Below are 20,892 nucleotides of genomic sequence, written 5' to 3'. Positions count from 1 at the left end.
CACACGGCGTGCAGGATGCGAGAGGGTAGACCACGCACGATAAAAGGAAAATAGCAAATGTTTTAAGTAGGAGAGACTATTTTGAAGTCTACTTGCATCTTGAAATAAGAAGTGTAGGAAGCGAGATACGTCGCTTTGCAGTTGTTCTTTATCATAATATGCAATTCTGAAGGTATTAAACATATCTTGAAAGTTATGTTGTTGTCTATACAAGAAGCTTGTCATACATATATATCTCATGCATTAAAAATTATGTTATCGTCTTATGGCCAGAACTGTACCGGTACAACATGTATGTTACTTAAGAAGGGATACGGTGTATACTCTTACGTTACCCGTGGAAGAGTAAGGGTAAGGAAAAACATATCATATGCATATATATATATGCATTCATATGGATGTCTTTACTTTAATGGCTTTGACGTTGTTCCTGTATTGCAAAGAAGTTTTTATGGTGAGCATGTGGGAAAGTTAGCAACACGATCGTTGCACATCACCACCACCTAGTATTTTAATTCTGTTGTGTAGTTAGTGCGATTTCTTAGTCGTTTCATCATCTGTTTGTCATGTTATGATATGAATGGATGATTGAGGCATGTTCCTCTCATTAGGATGTTATGTGTTTATCATGTTATGGTATGAATGGATGATTGAGATATATTCCTCTCGTTAGGATGTTTTTTTTGCTAGTGTGATATTTTATATATAACTTTCCTTGTGAATGTGTCAGTTAAACCTCGATTTTCACAGAAGATGCTGCCAAATTTTCCTTAAGGTTCAACAGGCTTATAGTTATGTCAGTTTAGTTGCGCTACGGGCTTACAGTGATCCCCAGGGTGTTACATCATATCATCGTGTTGAGAAATGTGGGGTTAACTCAGACCACCTGCAGTATGAGCTTCGATCAAAGAACTATATAATCCGTGAGAGATGCATCAGCAGATACAAGAACCTTCTTGCAACAATCCCAGCCTAACATGCCTTCAGACAAGAGAGCCGCTTCATCAACACCGAGTATAATCACTGAAGACTCCAGTATTTTCCATCTTTCCCACAGATGCAGGTCAAGTCACGGGGTAACGGGAAAGAGAAACACTCACAAATGTACATATTTATTGCGAAAGAAATAAGTTTAACCAATATACAAGGTACTGAGAAGCAATGCACTGATTCCCCTGGTCTCTGCAAAAGACAACTTAATTCAGCATGTAACAACATGCTATCATCAAGCAAGAAAGGCACTTCGAGGAGGAATCTCGTCCGAGCAAGTCGGCAACCAGAAGGACGATGCATATGGTGGTCTTCTTTCTACTGTTGTTGTTTGACAGCTAACAATAGCTACCTTAAAACCTGAGAAGGGCATGAAATGGAAGAATAATATGAGCACAACTGGAAGACTTTGCAAGCTTTAAGAAACAACATACAGTAACAGCACGATCATAGTAAATAAGAGTGGTTCTTAGGAAAGGAAAGTCAAAAAGATGCTGTTGAGTGACACTTTAAGAAGCAAACGCCTATATACTTTATTCTCTTGAGACATCCGTTTAGTTCCACATGATAGGATTTATTCATTACACAAGTTGACGAATGCTACCACGGAAGAACCCCTGCTTTATTGCCTTGCTAGTTTGCCACAACTACGTCCCTCAGTCACCAAAATAGGAATTAAGATGCATGTTTCTTTGTGTCAACTAATTTTGGCAGCATAAAAGTGCTTTCTGTGATGTGTAAAGTGAAGTACCGAACATTCATAGAGCAGGGTACTTCAGCTTTCATAAAAGCAAGCTCAAAGGAGAAACTCAAGTTCAGTAATCCACCATTTCTTCAAATAACAGCGTATGAATGTTGAAGCAGTTGGTTAACTTCTTCTCAAGGTAGATGTAAGAATAAAAGCTTGAAAGACAGAAAACCAATCACATGGAGGATAGGTCAAGCATTGATCCTACTTTATCAACCTCTTTGCAGTCATAGGCGCATAATTTCCATGAACAAAGTAATTTTCTGAGCTTGTGCGTGTGATTGTCTGGTTTTCATGCACATCGTTCAGACAACTAGTTTTTCCAGCCTTTTGTCATAATAGAGCAAGAATGATACAGACATGTTGTGGACGCTTTTGTTGGATGAAAATACAAGTGTCAGGTTCAAAGGAAGACAGGACCGGCGGCGCCAGCAGATGCAGAACGGGCCTTGGAATAGAGATAGAGATTGCCAGTCGTATTCAATAGATGTTGTTAGAGATAAAGATTGGATAGTTAGATTCGTTGAGGTTAGAGATAAGATTTGATACGGTTTGTTAGAGATAGGATTTGGAATTGGTTAGGCGTCGGCTATATATTGTAGGCTGAGGTTGTTCGGCGAAGTTAATGATCAATAAAGCTTAACTTTCCCATAATAGCTGCTCAGAGCCTCAGCAACGAAGGCGAGTACGCATCCTCCTCCCAGCCAAATCATACATATGAGGACTTGAGCATAATTTGTTAACATCAGAGAGCCATGGATTTTGGGGTAGATATATTTGTGCTCTGCTAAAAACAAGGCGTAGAAAGCATAACAAAGAAAGAATGGAGTTGTCAAGAAACTAACTGGCAAATGAGCACTAAGGAGAAGATAATATATTTTAGAACTGAAGCAAGAACAGGGAATCAGAAATTAAGGTTGTTAAACTATCAGCTAACAGTAAAATGAGTTAGTTCCATTCTTTTTAAGGAAATCAAGGCAGACTGGCTAAACTTATTTTTAGTACCACCACAATAAAGACAATGCAAATCTAAATAATAATGGCTATAAGGTACCAGAGAAAAGTCAATTAACCTATTGAAATCAACTGTAAACCACACTCAAAATCAACATTCTAACAGATGACATAGGTACATTTTTATAGGTCAACAATCAAACAATGTGAAAAACAACTTTAACCCAAATCAGCTTTGTGCCTTTGTTAGCTTTACTCAGCTTTTTCTTTACTACAATCAAAATTCCTCAAAGAACATGGCATTTCTCTACATTTTTTACCACTGCTACATCATGAAAACAAAAGGTTGAGCACAAAAGGTATTTTCTAGCCTTCAACACACAAGACATGACGACAATACTGAAAAACCTCCGAACAGATACCCTGTTCAGTATTGCACAGTAATTACTATTCACTATCGGGGCAACTATGTCTTAAGATAGTAGCACTAAGTCAACATCAACTTGACGATGAACATCTAAAAAGATTAGAATGCTTTAATCCAATTATGACTTATAAGCAAGAGCTTTAATACAATTAATAACACCAAACAATTTAACAGAAAGAAACAACAATTTCAGAAGAAAGCATATAGATTATCAACTGCAGAACACACCTAAATCACCTCATAGACGCTAACTTCAAGTTTGTAGTGCCCACTAAATCAGCTTCATGTAATTCATTATTCAAATACTAATAGAAGAAAATTAAAAAGTCAAGAATTTCCATGATCAACTAGCAGAAAACCGACGGCCAAATAGAAAAACAAAATGTAACACGACCTACACCATATGGTTCACATCACAAAACACCTAAACCGTTGGCTTCACTAAAATTGTATAGTTCGGTAACGCCAAGTCGCTAGGCAACTCAATTCATGCTCCAGGGATACAAATATAGCTACGAAAGATCAAAGATTTGCTGCGATGTCTTTACCTGATAACTCGAAGCTCTGTCTCAATCAAAAAAGGCATCCCCCTCGCGGGCCTCTGACATGACTGTATCGGACTCAGGGTGCGGTGGCCACTCAGACGACACAGTCTCACCGCTATTGGCAGGTCCACTACATCCTTCCCCAGTAACAGCCTGCGCAAGCTGAGTAGGCGACGCCGAGACTGGAGCTGCAGCAACTGCCGCATCATTGTTGATGCGAAAGCGGAAAAGGCTGGTGGCAGTTAACCGGATAGTGATCTGCGTGGGCGGCGGAGCGTGCTCCGACGGCGTGGCCTCCTCGGGATCGGAGGAGGGGAGGCGGAAGCGGCAGACGGGGCAGGAGTTGTGCATCTCCAGCCACGTGACGATGCAGCAGGGGTGGTAGAGGTGCGCACAGGGGAGCCTGCGCGCGGCGGAGGCGAGGGGGAGGTCCTCCTTGCAGATGGCGCAGATTTCAGCGGGCTCGGACACCTCGACCGTGGGCAGCGCGGCGATGGACGCGGCCGGCGCGGGCAGCTCCCCTCCGAGGTGCCCGTGTTGGAGCACGGACACTGCGGAGGCGACGTCGATGGGCCCATCGTAGAGGTGGTGGTGGGCGAGGCGGCTGAGGTAGGCGCGCGCGGCGGCGGGGTCCATCCCGAAGTCGAGGTCGTCGATGTCCTCGGAGTCGGAGGACCCGGAGAGGAACCCCGGCGGCGGGGGAGGGTACGAGTCGGGGAAGGGGTTAGGGTTCTCCTCGAGGAAGTCGCTACGGCAGTGCGGGCATAGGAGCCGCGACGAGGGCGCGGTCGGCGCGGGCAGCGAGACGGTGGAGTCGCACTCGTAGCAGTAGAACGACACGGGCGGTGCCGGCGCGGGCTCCGGTAGCGCGCCGGCGGAAGGGGAGGGCGCGGGCGCGGACATGGCCCCCTCTCTCTGGCTCGCTCGCTTGGGGTCTTGGGGATCGTCGCCTCGGCTCTGTCCTCTGCTCCACAGTCTCGCCCCCTTTCGGCAGCGTGGGGCCCTGCTCTACGGGGCTTTCGCACGGCGCGGCCGCGTTAAATTCCGGGCCCTGAGGGGCGGGGGCTGCGCGGGTGTGCGAATCCGCTCTGCTCGGGGTTGTCCCGCGGTTGACACGGCGCAGGGGTTTCCTTCAAGCGATTGCTTTGGTTTTTTTGGCACCGGTTGGGCTTAGGTTGAGTGCAATCGGCACCAACCGACTCGTGTGACTAGAGAAATTTATATTCGAGGATAGTCTAATTTTAAATTTATATTTAAATTATATTATACAGTGGAGAATACTAAAGTTTCTCTTTCTTTAATATTATTGTCCCTCCTTCTTGTCTGTGGTGCGGCTGCCTGCCACCTTCCCCTTTCTCCTCCTCCTCCTCCTCCTCTAAGCTCCAAGCAAATCTCACCTCCCCTACCTCATTAACGTTTAGCTCTACTCCAGATCAGCGTGGCAGCGACGTTTGATGCCTAATCTGTGAGAGGGACTTCATCATGAGGGCCTTTTTGCTAGTCGCGCTACTCTTGGCCGCATGCGCGACGGTGGACAAGGATAGTTTATTTACCCACCTTTCAACAAATTTGATTGGATAGTATATACAAGTTGAATGAAAAATGAGCTGAATGTTATATGAATGATATTTTCACACTAGAAATGAGAAGTACACAATTGAGTGAGTCTAAACAATAACTTGAAAATTCATTTCAAATCTAATTTTGATATCATTTGGTTTCTTAAGCATTTTGAAAGGGTGATGAAGGAAAAAGAAATAATAAACTGAATTTAGAATTTGATTTAAGGAAAAAACTACCTAATGAGGACACATATTGTTGCAAGCTAGCAAGCTTTACACAAATGTTATATTTGAAGATTTTTCAAGTGAATATGAAAGATCTATGGCAGCATGCACCAAGATATTTGATGAAAATAATGAATATCTTGTAGCAATTGGGAGTCTTGAGGGAGATTTGATCTTTGAAGAGGAGTACAAAGTTATTGGTGATACTTTGGAGCAAACAGTTATATGCAGTTGTGGGTAATTCAATAGAATTGAGATAGTGTGCTCATGCTCTAAAAGTTCTTAATTTGATCAACATCAAGTCACTGCCAACATAATATATATTAAAGAGATGGACACGAGAAATGCAGAGTGGAACAATATAAGACAACCAAGAAAGAAACATAATTGAGAATCTAAGGTTTGATGCTATGCTTCGCTATAAATTTCTATCCTACAAATTTCTCAATTTGGTACATCGAGCTGCCAGCTATCCAGAATGCAGCTTGTTAGTAAATAATGCACTTAACATGCTTAGCAAGCAAGTTGAAGAACAAATCAATGCATGCACTAGTACTGCTGATCCATGTACAGTCTGCACAGATGTTATGCCACCAAATGAATTATTGAGTAATGCAAGCCTAAACAAAAAGGAGGTCCGCGTAAGAGTTTCAAAGCGAAAAAGAACTTAGTTTGATAAGAAGCGCAAGACTAGGAAAAAAGAACAAAGGAAAAAAGGAAAAAGTTCAATGATATGTTCTTTAAAAAAAAATTCTGCATTTCAATGTTATTATTCATTCATATATTTTTTTCTTGATTCTTTGATATTATTTTCTTGGAAAGAACAAGACACCAAGGAAGAAACACTCCATATTGGTGCAGCAACACAAGTGACAAATGATAGTGCTTCTAAGGATAATGAGGAATCCGGAGAATACACGGTCCTTAATAGTTTCACTCAACTCCTAACGGATCAATCAATGATGATCTTTTTACTGAAGAATTATTTTAGCAATGGAGTCCTATGTTTTAATTTCATTTTGGTTTGATAGTTTCCTACAAGCTTGATTCTTTGGATATGGACTGGTTTGATACAAGCAGCACTGAATTTCCTTTTGGTTTGATACTAGCATGTACTTAGTACTTGCAACAAACCTTGCACTTGATAGTGTTACAAAGGAAAATTTCAGATTTACAAGTCTAGTTCTGTATATATGTTTTCTTTTGTCATTTTACAAGTGAGTATCCTGAGAGCACTCTGGCAATAGGATACTTCCTTTGTGCAAATATGAAATTTGAGTGTAAAAATTCAGAGCTAAAGTTATGGATCAACATTGATATATATTTTCTGAATGCATGTTCAGTTCTGGATCGACATTCAGCTAAAGCTCCTGTAAAATTTCTTGAAGGCATGTATCTCTAAATGTTCAATGTTTAGTGTTTCCAGTGTTCAGTCTTCGACATTCAATATCCATGCATTCTAGAGCCTTTTTCTCAATCTCATTCTCAAATGAACACACTAGTCGAGCCCAATAGGCACACTTTCATGTTTTGGTTAGGTCGCAAGGGGAAATGGTAGTGAAAAATGACAGCAAAATGCCACACAAAATGTTCAATTGACAAAACAGTCAGTGATCACAATCTCAGTTCACAAAACAATCAATCTTTACATTCAATTTACAAAACAATCAGTCGGTGCTACTACCATTGCAAAATATTCAGTCTTTACAAAACCATGATGTTGATGCTACTACTGCCAAGGGCGTCTGAAGCTGCTATTGACATCGCACTTCAGTCTGAACCTGCCGCTGATTCTGCTACTCCTCAAAGGGCAATCCATACGTCAGAGGAGCCGATTCCGAGGTAGGGCACCTGCGGCATCGAGGGGTTCTGCGTCGCCGTCGGGACGGCTGAGGCGAGGTTGGCCAGGGGCGTACTTGGAGCCCGCATCCCCGGTCCACACCTGCCCGTCCGTATCATTGCCCTGCCCCATCGTGTCGCAGTCCAACAGGATGTCGTCCCAGGCCACGAACATTGTGGAGTTGTCGCCTCCCGGCGCTTGTGCCCACGCCATCGCTGCGCAGGTGGCCAGGAGCAACATGACTAGTAGAAAGGCCCTCATGGTGGGGTCCCTCTCACAGATCGGGCATCAAGCATCGCCGCCACACCAATCTAGGGTGGAGCTAAGCATTATGTGAGGTAGGGGAGGAGGAGGAGAAAGGGGAAGGTGGAAGGCAGCCACGTCGCAGATAGGGAGGAGGGGAAGTAGCGTTAAGGGAGGGGAAGCCTTGGCATTCTTCATCGTGCGATGCTGTTTGGACGCCAATATGAGTTTGGACTGCCCTCTGACGTAGCCCCTCTACGTCAGAGGAGCCGGTTCCAATTGGCACTATGACTGTCTTGAAATCAGAGCAGTTTATCTTGTCTAAGCACCAAGTTTTTCTTGCTAGCTAACTATCCATACATTACAACAAAAATATAAATATTTGATATAGGAACATCAAGCACAAATTTAAGGTATCAAGATATAGATGCGCCATAGAAACATTGCCAAACTCTTACTCAGGAGCGAGGAGATTATCTACTAATATCTCTCCTAATTTCTTTCTTTATTTTTATTAGTAAAATTAGTTGTATATCCATAGCCGGTAACAAGGTGTAGAGGTTGAAAGACGAGGGTGAATGACAAAAGTGGGTTTTGTTAGATAGGAGGAGATTAGAGGGAAGAAGTCAGGAACCAACTCGTATTTTATAGAGTAGATATCATATTTACTGTCTATCCTAAAGTTGCATAAAAATATGTTTTGCACTATTAAACAAAGTAATACTACGTGAGTCATATAACAACGCCAAAAACAGTCCACCAAGGACTCGTGAGACTTGCAAATACACATAATGTCTTATCTCTATCTATTGGTGTGGCACCGCTTTGACGATGGGCTACAAGTGCAACATTTTATCATGTGAGTTGAAGTTTGCGTGTCAAGATCATGCTAATGGTTCCTCGATTACAAAGAAAAAGGATAATTTGCAGGTACCGGTTTGTTCAGGTAACTTGCAAGTACATGTCATAACTATCATTGTTTTTTGGTGTTTCGTTGTTTTTTTAATGATGGTGCCTTGCAAGCTCAACATTTGTCATGTGAGTTGGAGATTGCGTGTTGGGAGGACGCTAATGCTTCTCAAAAGGCACATGCCTACTCACACAACATGCAAAAGTACATGTCATATCTCATCCTTTGCTTACAAGAAAGGGAAGAATTGGTGATTATTCCGACTGTCACGTGTAACAGGATAATACACATCATGTCACAGATGGTATCTAGGACTATCTCGTGTAACATGAAGATACATACCATGTCACATCTTTTATCAAGTAATGTCACATTGCCTTTTATGATGATGTGAGTTGGAGGTTGCTTGTGTGTGACATGTAAGAATAATTATGGGCTTGGCCCCCTTTTGGCCGCACGAGGCCCTACTCTGTGGGGGTTTCCCACGGCGTAGCAGTGTTAAATTCCGAACCCTGAGGGGTGGGGGGCGTGCGGGTGTGCAGATGCACTCTGCTCTAGGATGCCCCATGGTTGATGCAGCGCAGGGGTCTTCCTTCCAGCATTTGCGTTGGATTTTTTTCCGCATCGGTTGGGTTGGGTTGAGTGCAATCGGCGATAGCCATCATTGTTGTGAAACAAGGGTAGTTTGTCACATGTCTAAGTACTGAGTTTTTTTTACATTTGTTGTCTATCCTACGATTGCATAATCACGGTAAAAACATCGTTTTGCATTATTAAACAAAATAATACTATGTGAGTCATATAGCAACGCTAAAAATGGCCCACCAAGGAGTCATGAGATTTGCAAATACATGCCATATCTTATCGTTATCTACTGGTATCGCACCATTTTGACGATGGTTAGCTACAAGTGCAACATTTGTCATGTGAGTTAAAGGTTGCGTGTCAAGAGCACGCTAACGCTTCTTCGATTACCAGGAAAAGAATAATTGATAGGTACTGGTTTGTTCGGGTAACTGGCAAGTACATGTTATAGTTTATCATTGTTTTTCGGTGTTCCGTTGGTGCGTTTCAAGCTCAACATTTGTCATGTGAGATGGAGGTTGCGCGTTGGGAGGACACTAATGCTTCTCGATCGGCGCAGGCCTACTCACACAACATACATAAGTACATGTCATATCTCGTCCTTATCTACTGGCGATAAACTGCTTTGATGATATTGCACTATAGGTTTGATATCTATTATGCAGGCAAGAGGTTGTGTGTCAACAGCATGCTAACACTCCTGTTCTTACAAGAAATGGAAGAATTGGCAATTATCATACTGTCTCGTGTAACATGACGAGACACATCATGTCACATCTTTTATCTAGGATTGTATCATGTACACTTCATGTCACATATTTGATCTAGTAATGCCACATTTGTATTTTACAATGATGTGAGTTGGAGGGTGCTTGTGTGTGGCACTAACATTTCTTTGCTATCAAGGAAGAGAAAAACTAGTAGGTGCTAGTTTGTTCATGAAACCTGCAAAATGCATGTTATTTCTTATTATTATCTACAGGCGAGGCATTTTTTTTATGATGCCACGTTATAAGCTCAATATTTATCATGTGGGATGGAGCTGGCACGTTGCGCTTTCAGGGCATGCTGATGCTTCTTTGCTAGTAATTGCTTACAAGGAAGAGAAGAATGGGCAGTGCGGCCAGTGCCATTATGTTCAACACAAGATGTTGGTTATTTAGGTAACCATGCATTATAAGTTACCATGTTAATCATGTGAAACGTTGTGCACTTGTGACACATAACATATTACCAGGGCGATCCGCATGTCTAGCTGCCGTATCGTGTTTGGTGAATGTGTGCTATAATTTCAGTATTTTTCATGTGATATGCATCTATGGACCAGCTAAAGCGACTTTCGTTTATTTGTGATACGTTGTAATGCACAGGCACCTGACTGATTTATCTAATTTTATTTATTCATGCTTCCTCCCAAACAACTGGTGAAAAGCATGCGGATTTAGTGACCTGCGGTGTGCCGGTATGCGCTGCGGTACATTTGGAGAATTAATAAAGCTCTCTTTACCCAAAAAAAGTAAATAAATCGAAACAAGAAAATTTGATCCACTCAGCCAAATTGTCATCGGGCTTGGCTCAATCATGTCGAAGTTAGGGTCACACAGGTCCGAACCATCCTCTTCCATTTGGGGCCATGTCTCAAGTTTATAGTTGAGCTTTCTGACCTCGGCCCAGCCTGATTATATGATGCAATATACAGTAACAGACTGAAGCTTCCTTATCTCCTTGTACTTTGGAGCTTCTGCCTTTCCCTCCAGCCCACTATTCCAAGCATGAAATAAAGATATTAATATATGATATGTAAAATAGACAACTTCGACGCTTTGGCCGAGTGGTTAAGGCGTGTGCCTGCTAAGTACATGGGGTTTCCCCGCGAGAGTTCGAATCTCTCAGGCGTCGAATTTGTTTTCTTTTTTGACCGAATTGTTTCGTTCCCTCTCTTACCTCTAGCGTTAAAAAAAAAGGGTTCTCAAATATATTTGACTATTGTTTTTCTATGTATTTGTTATCAAAGTTATTGAAAACACAGCCATTTCAAAGTATTTTTCATTACAAATCTACTAATATTATTCTCATATGACAAATCTTAGTACTTTTGTCTATATTAATGGCTAAAGTTCTTAAATTTTAACTTCAGTATCTCTAAACAGAAAGAATAATTACGTAAAACAGTTACTACCATTTTTTAGCATTCTGCTAGCTGTTAAGCCTAAATATTACTATCAGATGAGATATAAATCTAGCTCTTTGGGAGCTTCTAAAGTAGTAGAAGACAAATATGAGCCAAGAGAATTGTACATCACAGAATACATAATTATTTCTCTACGATAGTACGAAAATGATAAGCTTGAAAACTCAAGTTGCGGCGTAACAATCACCAGAATTAATGTAACTAGCAACAACTACGTGTGTATACATATAAAAGTAGAGGTTAAAATTTATATTTAACACTAGGTTTTAGTGTCATATTCTTATATTGCACTAGGGTTTTTTTTTACAAATACTAAGTTTTAGCACAAGTATTTTCATATTACACCAGATTTTACCTCTCACAAGTAAGACTGGCAATGGGTAAGGTCGGATCGGGTCCCGTGGGTTATACACCCAGTGGGGTCGGGGGTAATTTTACACCTGTTAGATAGTTCAGGTTCGATTTCATTCTTATTTGTCTTATAAAATTGTATAATTATTTAATTGCATTCAAGTATGAATCATGGTCAGGGTTAAAAAACCGACAGTAACCAAGCAAAAATCGTGATAACCGACCATCTCGGTCCGGTTCGGTTTCATAAACCGAACGATAACCGAATTTGAATTCAAAAAATTCGAAAAAAATAAAATAAAAACATTCCAAAAAAAACTAGACACAATTCTAAGAACTTCTGTGAATTTTTTTTTCAAAAATAATGTTGTTTGCATCATATTCTATAGGGAGGAAGTTTGAAAAAAATGAAAAAAATTGAAGCGTGTGGCTCAGTTATTAACTCATGTTAAGAAAAAGTTTAACATGCAAACACATATTTTTCTTGTGTAAAACTATCTTAAAAGGATCTTTAAAATTTATTTCACTTTATTTAGAGTTTTATTAATTTCTCTATAATTTTTACAAAGTTCACAAGTATAAAGTGAATATGTTAAAAAACAACACTGTAATTAATTTTTTCATGTCTACTATTATTTTTTCTATATAAATCATAGTATAAATAAACTAATAAAAATGGTTTCACTAATTTTTGAGGTGTGATGGGTCAGTTATGAATTAATCTAGTCGTAATATATTTACACAATCTTGCATGTTACAATAACTAATTCATGAGTTCATATATTTTTAAAAAATATAGGATCATGTAAGAAGACTAACAAAATTAGTTTCATAATTTTTGGATTAGCAAAGAGTAAACTATGCATTTAACTTGGTTTAACAAATACATTTTCTCACAGAAAATTTTAAACTTTTTTATGAGTATAAATACTTTTATGTAGATGATATTACAAGGAAACCAACAAAATTTGTTTCACTTGATTTGAAGCTCAGATGAATTAGTTATTGATTTTACAAGATTGAGATAATTTTTGGATTTTTGTTGAACTTCACTGAAAATCGAGAAAACCGCTCGATAAATCGAGAAAACCAAGCAGTTACCGAGAAAACTGGGCGGTTACCGATAATACGGAAAATTCGAGAAAACCACTCGATAAATCGCAAAAGCCGCTTGGTAACCGGTCCAAACTGACCGGTTACCGAGCGGCTAAAATCGTGATTTTTTCTCCAAATTTCAAATTTTTCCAAATAAATTTTGTCCGAATCTTTTTGAATTTTCGATCGGTTACCGCGGTAACCGCGACTTTTCGATTACTGCCGGAGCTCGGTAACTGAGCTTCGGTCGGTAAGTTGAACCCTGATCATGGTACTATTAATTCTTACATCATTATATGTTTGTTAGATTAAATTTTTTGCTTATAAAATGCTAAATGGCAGTTTTTCTAATACATAATTGACTGCTTTCTATATTGAGGGGTCACACCCGTGGGCTCCTGTTGGATTTCGGATCCGTGCTAGGTTTATGGCAGGAGGTAATTTTGCACCTGTTATGATTCGGTTCAGATTCAGATCAATTTTTTTTTATTTTGGTTTCAAATCAAGTACATTCTGTCCTGTTGCTGGCCTACTCACAAGCCGGCGAACGGCGACGCACGAACAGGGCAGCAGCAGTGTCTAGTGCTTGGGGGGCATATAATAGGGGTAGGAGAGGTTGTGCAACTCCTATTTATAGGACTAGCGGCGGCTGGTTGATGTGTAGTCCAAATCGGACACGACTCGGGTTTGAGTTCGAGTCGGTAACGGTTTCCTTTTTCGTAACTCTTTATTCCGAGAATGGTATCTTCATCGTCCTAACTACAAATTGGACGTTTCTAAACTCTAAATTATAGTACTCGAAAGGATCTACAACTTTGATATTCATTGTAATTTCTGAAAATACTATCTTAATTTTCAAAAATACACCACAAGATAAACCGTTTGAACTCAGACTTATCTGCGCAACACTGATTTCGAGGGCCATAACTCTTACCTCCATTATCCAAAAGGGGACTTCCATAGGTTAAAATTGAAGCTCTCGATAAGACCTACAACTTTGGTATTATCAAGATTTGCATTTGATGCTGTCTTGAACTCTGAAACTGTGTAGGAAGAAGAGGATATCTAGGACTCCGCGAATATTTATAGATTTCGTTGGTCCTTTTTGTTGTGACTTCTAGAAGATTTGGCTAAGAGTTTGAACTTGAGCAAGATTGAGCTCAAAGACACTTTGGGTATAACTAAGGTTTAGAAAAGAAACTTTTGTAGAGAAGTTTGAATTGAATTATAGAAGGATTTGATATGATTAATGATTGAATAGATGATAAATTCAAGAATTTTGAATTCCAACTATTAAGATTCTTAACTTATTCGCTATTGAGTTTTTACAAAAACCTTTTTAAACCATTTTTCACTTGAAAAATCAAAGAGAAAGAAAAAGAAAAAAAAACCCTAATGCATTTACATGGCTCGTAACAAAACTCAACATGCAATACAGACAAAACAATAATCTATATTGATTGATTGATTAAAAAATAGGTTTTATATCTATTCTACTGGTGAAGCTATTCAATAATCTTAGAAAATTTTAAAAAAATATAAATTTTAAAAATTAGGGTGTTACATTGGGTCTCATCGGGTCGCCACTTGAGTCATGTGCTCGTGAAAACACGAAAGGGCAGTGCCGCCGCTCGGGCTCAACAGCCATCGCTGCTTGTAGCCTTCTTGTGCTCGATCAAGAATAACAGAGGACAACAATGTTGCTGCTCGAACTTATTGTATGTTTGGTTTCTTTGCTCACTAGTTTTGTATGATAAGATTAGGCAAGATAAACTTTGCTAGAAGAGACGAGTCAATTTGGTTATCTCTCAAAAGCAATGAAATCATTACCCACATTATCTAAATTCAAATCAAGCAAATGAACCAAATATATTTCTTTGTTCTCTAGCCTTGCCACTCTGTCCCTCTGTATAACTAAGAGGATACGATTAGGACACCGCTCAAAGAAAACATACGGTTCAATCACGTGGCTTTTTTGTCCACGTTAGCTGCACAGATGTGGCAGCCCATGGACATACAAAGCACATATGCAACTACCATGTGAACCAAGACAAGTGTGTGAGGTAAAACCATATGCAATGTGAGAGTGTTTTACGCAATACTCTTTAAAAATTTGTTTGGCACGAGCACCCAAAAAAATAGAAAAGGAATCTAAGCTTCTAATAAACATTACTTAACAAGGAAAAAAGGTTATACACATGACTCACGGTTCATAGCAAAATTTATCTAATTTTCATTCCTTCTATTATACTTTTGAATACAGGTAGCAATTTTAGGGTGTGTTTGGTTCTTTAGCGAGGCTAGCCTTGCTTTCGATGAAGAGCAAATTCAGCTCACTCGGTAACAATGAATAATGGATAGTCACCATATCCGAGTACCTCAGGGTGTTTCGTAATCCTCAGAACATATCTTTATCTCTGGGAATGAGATCTCGGTAACGATGAATAATGGATAGTCACCATATCCGAGTACCTCAGGGTGTTTCGTAATCCTCAGAACATATCTTTATCTCTGGGAATGAGATCTCGGTAACGATGAATAATGGATAGTCACCATATCCGAGTACCTCAGGGTGTTTCGTAATCCTCTGAACATATCTTTATCTCTGGGAATGAGATCTCTAGAAGAAAGAAAACTACTTGTAAGTACCCAACGCACGAGGAAGGAAGAGTCCAAAGGACGTACGACACCCTCATATATATACCGGACGAGGACAAATCGTCTGCGAACGAGGACAAATTGTCTCAAGCCAGAACAAATTGTCTCAAGCGATATAAGTTCTACAATCCCCTACAAACCAACAGAAGCCAACGAAGAAGTCGCCGACTAGATTTAGATCTATCTAGGCTAGCTACACCCCCTTGTAACAGGCTTAGATCAATATAAGACAAACATAACATAGGGTTATTATCATCAGGGAGGTCTGAACCTGTCTAAAAACTCATGTGTATCTCCCTTGTGATTCGTCTACTCAAACCATCCCCTATTCTTTAGCAACTTCGTTAGATCGGCGATTCAACAATTGTCGATAGCTGGCGCTGTCCGTGGGGATCATGACAAAATGCGTTAAAGAGTATATACACGACATGTGGTTGACATTGCCAAAGCTTCACTGAAAATTGGTTTTTTGGATGAGAGGTTCTACGACAAATGGTGATTGATTGGTTAGATTTTGGCAACGAACTTTCTGGCGATGGTTCAAGCGATGCGGTAAGTCGATTCATGGTTCAATGTGCCAAAGATTACGACATCACGTTCAAACCACTCGGCTACCAAGACAACTGTGAATGTCCGATTTACAGCAAGACAGGATATATCCCCGCAACTTTTAACAACATGAATTATCAAGATACCAACCCGTAGCAATCTGATGAAGCATCCGTGCTGGATCTAGATGCCACCTCGAACGGAGAGTACCCCCGAAAAGTTTTCACTATCGGAAATGGGGGTGATGATCTAGGTCATCATGATGACAACCTAGCAAACGATCGGGGTCCTCTGGCCCTGGTAGCAGGCAATGGTCAGCTTCAGGCGAGCACACCGCCTCCAGCCCTTATCGGGCCCCCAATTCTATAGTCTCATAACTATAAACAGTGAGCACAATAGCAAGACGACAAATCAAGAATTCTAAGAAGTATACCTTTGGTCTGGCTTTCCAGCTCGGAAATTACCTTCTCTTCTCGGCAGTGATCACTTTTTTCCGTCTCAATAGCTGGTTGGGAAAGTTGCTAGCACATTGCAATGACATCCTCTTCAAGGGTGGCCACTCGGGAGTTAGCTTCCCGGTCCTCATCTCGGAGTCTCTTCAGTCGCACCACGTATACCTACATGATTTAAGGTTAGTATATATCATTTCATCAACTAAAATGGTTGTTTTTGCAGGAGGAACTCTTACCGTATAAAAGGGCAAGAAGATGTTGTCAAGCAGGAGGCCCAGTGACTATCTCCCTCCAAGTCAAATCCCTAGGCAGCACATACACCAAATTCGCAGGAAGGGCCTGGGGAGTTGGAAGACCATCTTTCTAGTCTTCGCCGACTGACATTGGGGGCTTGCTAAACCTCCTTGCACCCCCTCCGGAGGAGGCCACAACCAGGGCCTGTGAAGGCTAGGATTTAGGAACCGCTGGTGGTACTCTAGAAAGCCTACATATAAGAAAATTTAGGAACTGAACTCCTATTAACATAAGAAAAGGCACTATGGTACTGCACATACCTGGACCGTTTCTTGATAAGGGAAGGCTTCGCCGGGACTAAGAAGGATGCTGGCCTTTTAAGAGTCTTCTCGGGGGTGCTCCCACCAGTTCCCGAACTCGTATGAGTTGAGAGAGCACCTCTTGACAAACTCATAGGGACGATGGCCTTTCCACGCTCATGGGCAGAAGGCTAAAACACGCCTAGAGTCAAGAATAAATTATCAGCAAAAACCTTGAGTAAAAGCTCAACTTACCAAGGTCAAGGCCGCTGCTTCGAGTACTTGTGTGTGTAATCGGGCCTGTTAGCGACTCGGTTCCCCCATCATCATCCCCCTCTAGTTCAGCTCCGCTGGTAGGGGATGGGACTCGCTTTGATGCTCCATCACCTATGATCCTGCTTGGACCTGTACTGCCCATTATGAAAACATCATCCGAGTTTGTGGTAGGGGCTTTGTGTTCTCCGCCTCTAGATCATGCCCTCCGCATCCGAGAAGCTGTGAAGCTCGCGATGGCAGTTACCCTGAGTACAACTACTTAAAGCAAGAATCAAGAAGGACTTAGGAACTTACCAACAAGATTCTCGCCTAAGCTTTGGGATCATATCTACGATGGGAGTCGAGACGTCTTTGCGACTGGAAGAAGGGATGGCTTCAAAAAGCACCTTAACCTTCTTATTGGCGACGTCTGATGAGTATGCTGCAAGAAAAAGCAACAATCAATAAGGATAGATCTTACAAACCCCTTGCATACAACTACTCGGAGTTGGGAAGTACCTATCTCACTATTTTGGGCTGGATCCAATCCAGTTGGGAAAAGCTAAGCCCCGATAATCCTCGATTTCAGAGGACTAAGGTGGCACTTGATGAAGTCTCTGGCGATGTCGTATGCCATCCGATTCCTCTCCTTTAGGAGCAAGATCTCCTTGATAAGATTTCGGCGGAGGGCGGTCATCACCAGTTCCTCTGTCTAGGCGGCCCTTGACATCAGTGCTAGGCCCCAATAAGGAAGTCCCTTCGGTCCAGGTCGGTAGTAGAACCAGTTCTTGTGCCAACCCGACCAGGTGAAAGTACATCAAGCCCCTATGTGTGGTTTTGGTAATTAATGACAATACCTATAGACTAACAACGGTGTTAAGTTTGTTAGTAGGTTGTTCCATAGGTGATGTATGGATGAGAGATATGCATGAGCTCTAGGTAAATAGGGAGATTGAAAATGCATCGAGATGAATGAGCTTTAGATGATGCTCGGGTAAGTGATGACAATAGCTATGAACTAACAATCATATTAAGAATTGCATCAAAAGTCATTGAGATTTTAGTAATGCTCATAAGAAGAAGAGGAAGCTAAATAAGATTAGCAATAAGCTTGAAGGCTAAGTTACTTGTGGAGATCAAGTAACTAAAGATATGACTTGTTAATAGAGTTTCATGGACTAACCCATGTGCTATGTGTTTAAGAATGAGTGGGGTTAGGTTCTATATGAAGATTGACAATATGCATGAAGGCTAATAAGTTAGTTGTGGAGATCAAGTAACTTAAGGTATAAATATTATCATTTAGATTTTATGGACTAACCCATGTGCTTTGTGCTTGAGAGTGAGTTGAGGTTAGGATCCATAAGAAGGCATAAGTTGAATTGAAATCATATATGCTAAGAGTGAAGAACAAGAGTGGACTTCATATTTGATAAAATGAATTCCTTGAAGATGTCGAATACAAAGTGATTTTCTATAGCAAGACGGTGAAGGGCAAGCAAGACTTAGCTGTGATGGACCATCCATGGTGAAGGGCAAGCAAATGGCTTGGCGCCGAAGGACCAAGACAGTGGTGAAGAGCGAGTGAAGGCTTTGCGCTGATGGACCGTGGGAGGCCATGGGAAGCTATGGATGATTCACATCAATTATATGAAGAATCAAGAAGAGATGGAGTGAAGAATATATGGAAGTTGGTAACCCTCAAGGTTTGAAAGAAAGAAGTGGTACTTAAAGTTTTCAAATGCTCAAAGTGGTTCAAACGAGTTTTATCTTTGAATTTGAGTATAGGTATGCTGCACTATTAAGAAGGATGCAACGTGAGCTAATTATCGTGTTTCAGTGCTCAAGAGTTTCTAACCAAACTCATGTGAGAGTTTCTTTTTAGAAATCCCGATGTGGAAAGTGTGGAAGTATCTGAATTGGGTTTCAGAGTGTTCCTAATTTTATATTATATATTTTAGGTCATGAATTCAGTTGGGATGTGTAGCCCTCTGAATAAGCTTTCCATAGAGTCCAAAATCGTCAAAATCGGACTCTGGGATCAAAAGTTATCATCGTTTTTCAGAGGTCAGTTGTGCTGAACCTGGATACTCCGAGGTAGGCCGGATACTCCGGGCTGACCGGAGACTCCGGGTGAGTCTCCGCCAGAGGATCTCGGTTTGGGCTGTTACAGTTGACCCGGATACTCCGGTGTACCCCGGAGACTCTGGGTAAGACCAGAAAAGTTGAGTAACGGCTAGTTTTTTGAAGTAGGCTATTTATAGCCCCTCACCTCATCCTTTGTGCTGGGGCAAGGGGTACGAAAGAACACATTTCTAGAGCCAAAAGAACCTCTCCCACTCCATTCTAGTGTGTGATTTGAGAACAAAAGTGAGTTAGGTTGAGAGATTGGAAGATTGAGTGCAAATGAGCTAAATCCAATCTTGAGCACTCGAGTTCATCGGCAAGAAGTTCAATTGCCTTTGTTACTCTTGGAGGTGAAGCCTCTTAGCCGGCTAGGTGTTGCCCGGCAAGCTCCCACACGTGTGGTGAGCCGTGGTAAAGTTTGTGAAGGTCGATATCGCCTCTGAAAGGGAAGAGATAAAGCTAGTGGATCGAAGAAAGCAGTTGAAAGAGACCCGACTCGTTGGAGCTTCCTCAACGGAGATGTAGGATTCACGGTGGTGAATCCGAACTTCGGGAAACAAATTTTGTGTCTCCTCTTTTGTTCCTCTACTTTTGAGTTCTTGCTCAATCTTTGTGCATATTGCTCGATCTACTTATTTGTGTGTATTTGAGTGTAGGTTCTCCGTGAATCTACTTAGGATCATCTCCGGGAACACACGACATCACATGGTTTGAGCTAGAACTCTCTACCCATCCTTTATATTCAGTTTCGGACTCAATTCTGTACAGAACCTGAAGAATCCGGACTTTACCGGAGATTCCGGACCTGTACAACCCTGAGTATCCGGACAACCCCGGATACTCCGGATAAACAATGATTTCAGGTGTGTGAACAGTGTTTTCAGCCTTTTTCAATTTAAGTTTTATTGCATATCTTTCGTTGGATTAGAGTAATTCTTGTCACCCTAGGATTGTAACTTTCACACTTATTTAGCGTGATTGTGCACTAGTTGAGCGTAGCATATTTAGGTTTTTCACTTGTGAAAAATCTGTTAGTTTATATTCCGCTGCAAGTTTAGACCAACGGTAAAAGGGGACGAATTTTTTCCAAAAATGCCTATTCACCCCCCCCCCCCCTCTAGGTGACATCATTGTTCTTTCACTAGGAGGACTTGGCGGCAAAACTGATATACTCTGCCGACTTGCCTTCTCGGAGCCGGAATTTGGCACCGCCAGCGACCTTGTTCTAGAGCCTTTTCATAACATAGAAATACCGAAAGAGGTCGAGGGAGGGGCCGAAACTGAGATAGGCCTCGCACAAATGCACAAAGACACTTAACATGATGATGGAATTGAGGTTCAGACGGATGAGCTCCAGGCATAGAAGGCCAGTACCTAGAGGAAGAAGCTAGAAGGAGGGAAGCCAAACCCACAGCGAAAGAAGTCGAGGAAGACCATTGAGTTATGGGTGTCCGAGCTCAGGATCGTTTGCCCTACCGCCGGCAAGTAGGGGATCAAAATCCGGGGCAGAATCACCTCCTTGCTCTCGGCCTTCTCAAAAGGCCTCCTCTGTGATCTTTGACTCCCTCCACTTCGGGATTGTGCTTGCCATCTCATCGACGAGGGAGCTCTCTTTCTTAATCCTCTTCTTGCCCATGGCAGCGGAGAGATTG

At 41.4% G+C, this 20,892-nt stretch overlaps 1 protein-coding gene and 1 non-coding gene across 2 annotated transcripts; one reads left to right on the top strand and one right to left on the bottom strand.

Moving 5' to 3' along the window:
* Window positions 1–1,038: 1,038 nt before the first annotated feature.
* LOC133896166 (probable E3 ubiquitin-protein ligase RHC2A) lies at window positions 1,039–4,780 on the bottom strand. Its single transcript, XM_062336712.1, has 2 exons — window positions 3,668–4,780; window positions 1,039–1,350 (listed from the first exon to the last, which is right to left on the bottom strand). The coding sequence occupies exon 1, from the start codon at window positions 4,565–4,567 to the stop codon at window positions 3,689–3,691; it is 879 nt and encodes a 292-aa protein (XP_062192696.1). The 5' UTR covers window positions 4,568–4,780; the 3' UTR covers window positions 1,039–1,350; window positions 3,668–3,688.
* Window positions 4,781–10,846: 6,066 nt separating this feature from the next.
* Window positions 10,847–10,928, top strand: TRNAS-GCU (transfer RNA serine (anticodon GCU)). The gene has a single exon. It is a non-coding gene; the product is annotated as a tRNA-Ser (tRNA).
* Window positions 10,929–20,892: the final 9,964 nt, after the last annotated feature.

This window comes from Phragmites australis, chromosome 16 (genome assembly GCF_958298935.1).
Source record: "Phragmites australis chromosome 16, lpPhrAust1.1, whole genome shotgun sequence".
Classification (NCBI taxonomy): Eukaryota; Viridiplantae; Streptophyta; class Magnoliopsida; order Poales; family Poaceae; genus Phragmites; species Phragmites australis.
This window is presented reverse-complemented; position numbering and strand designations above follow the sequence as displayed.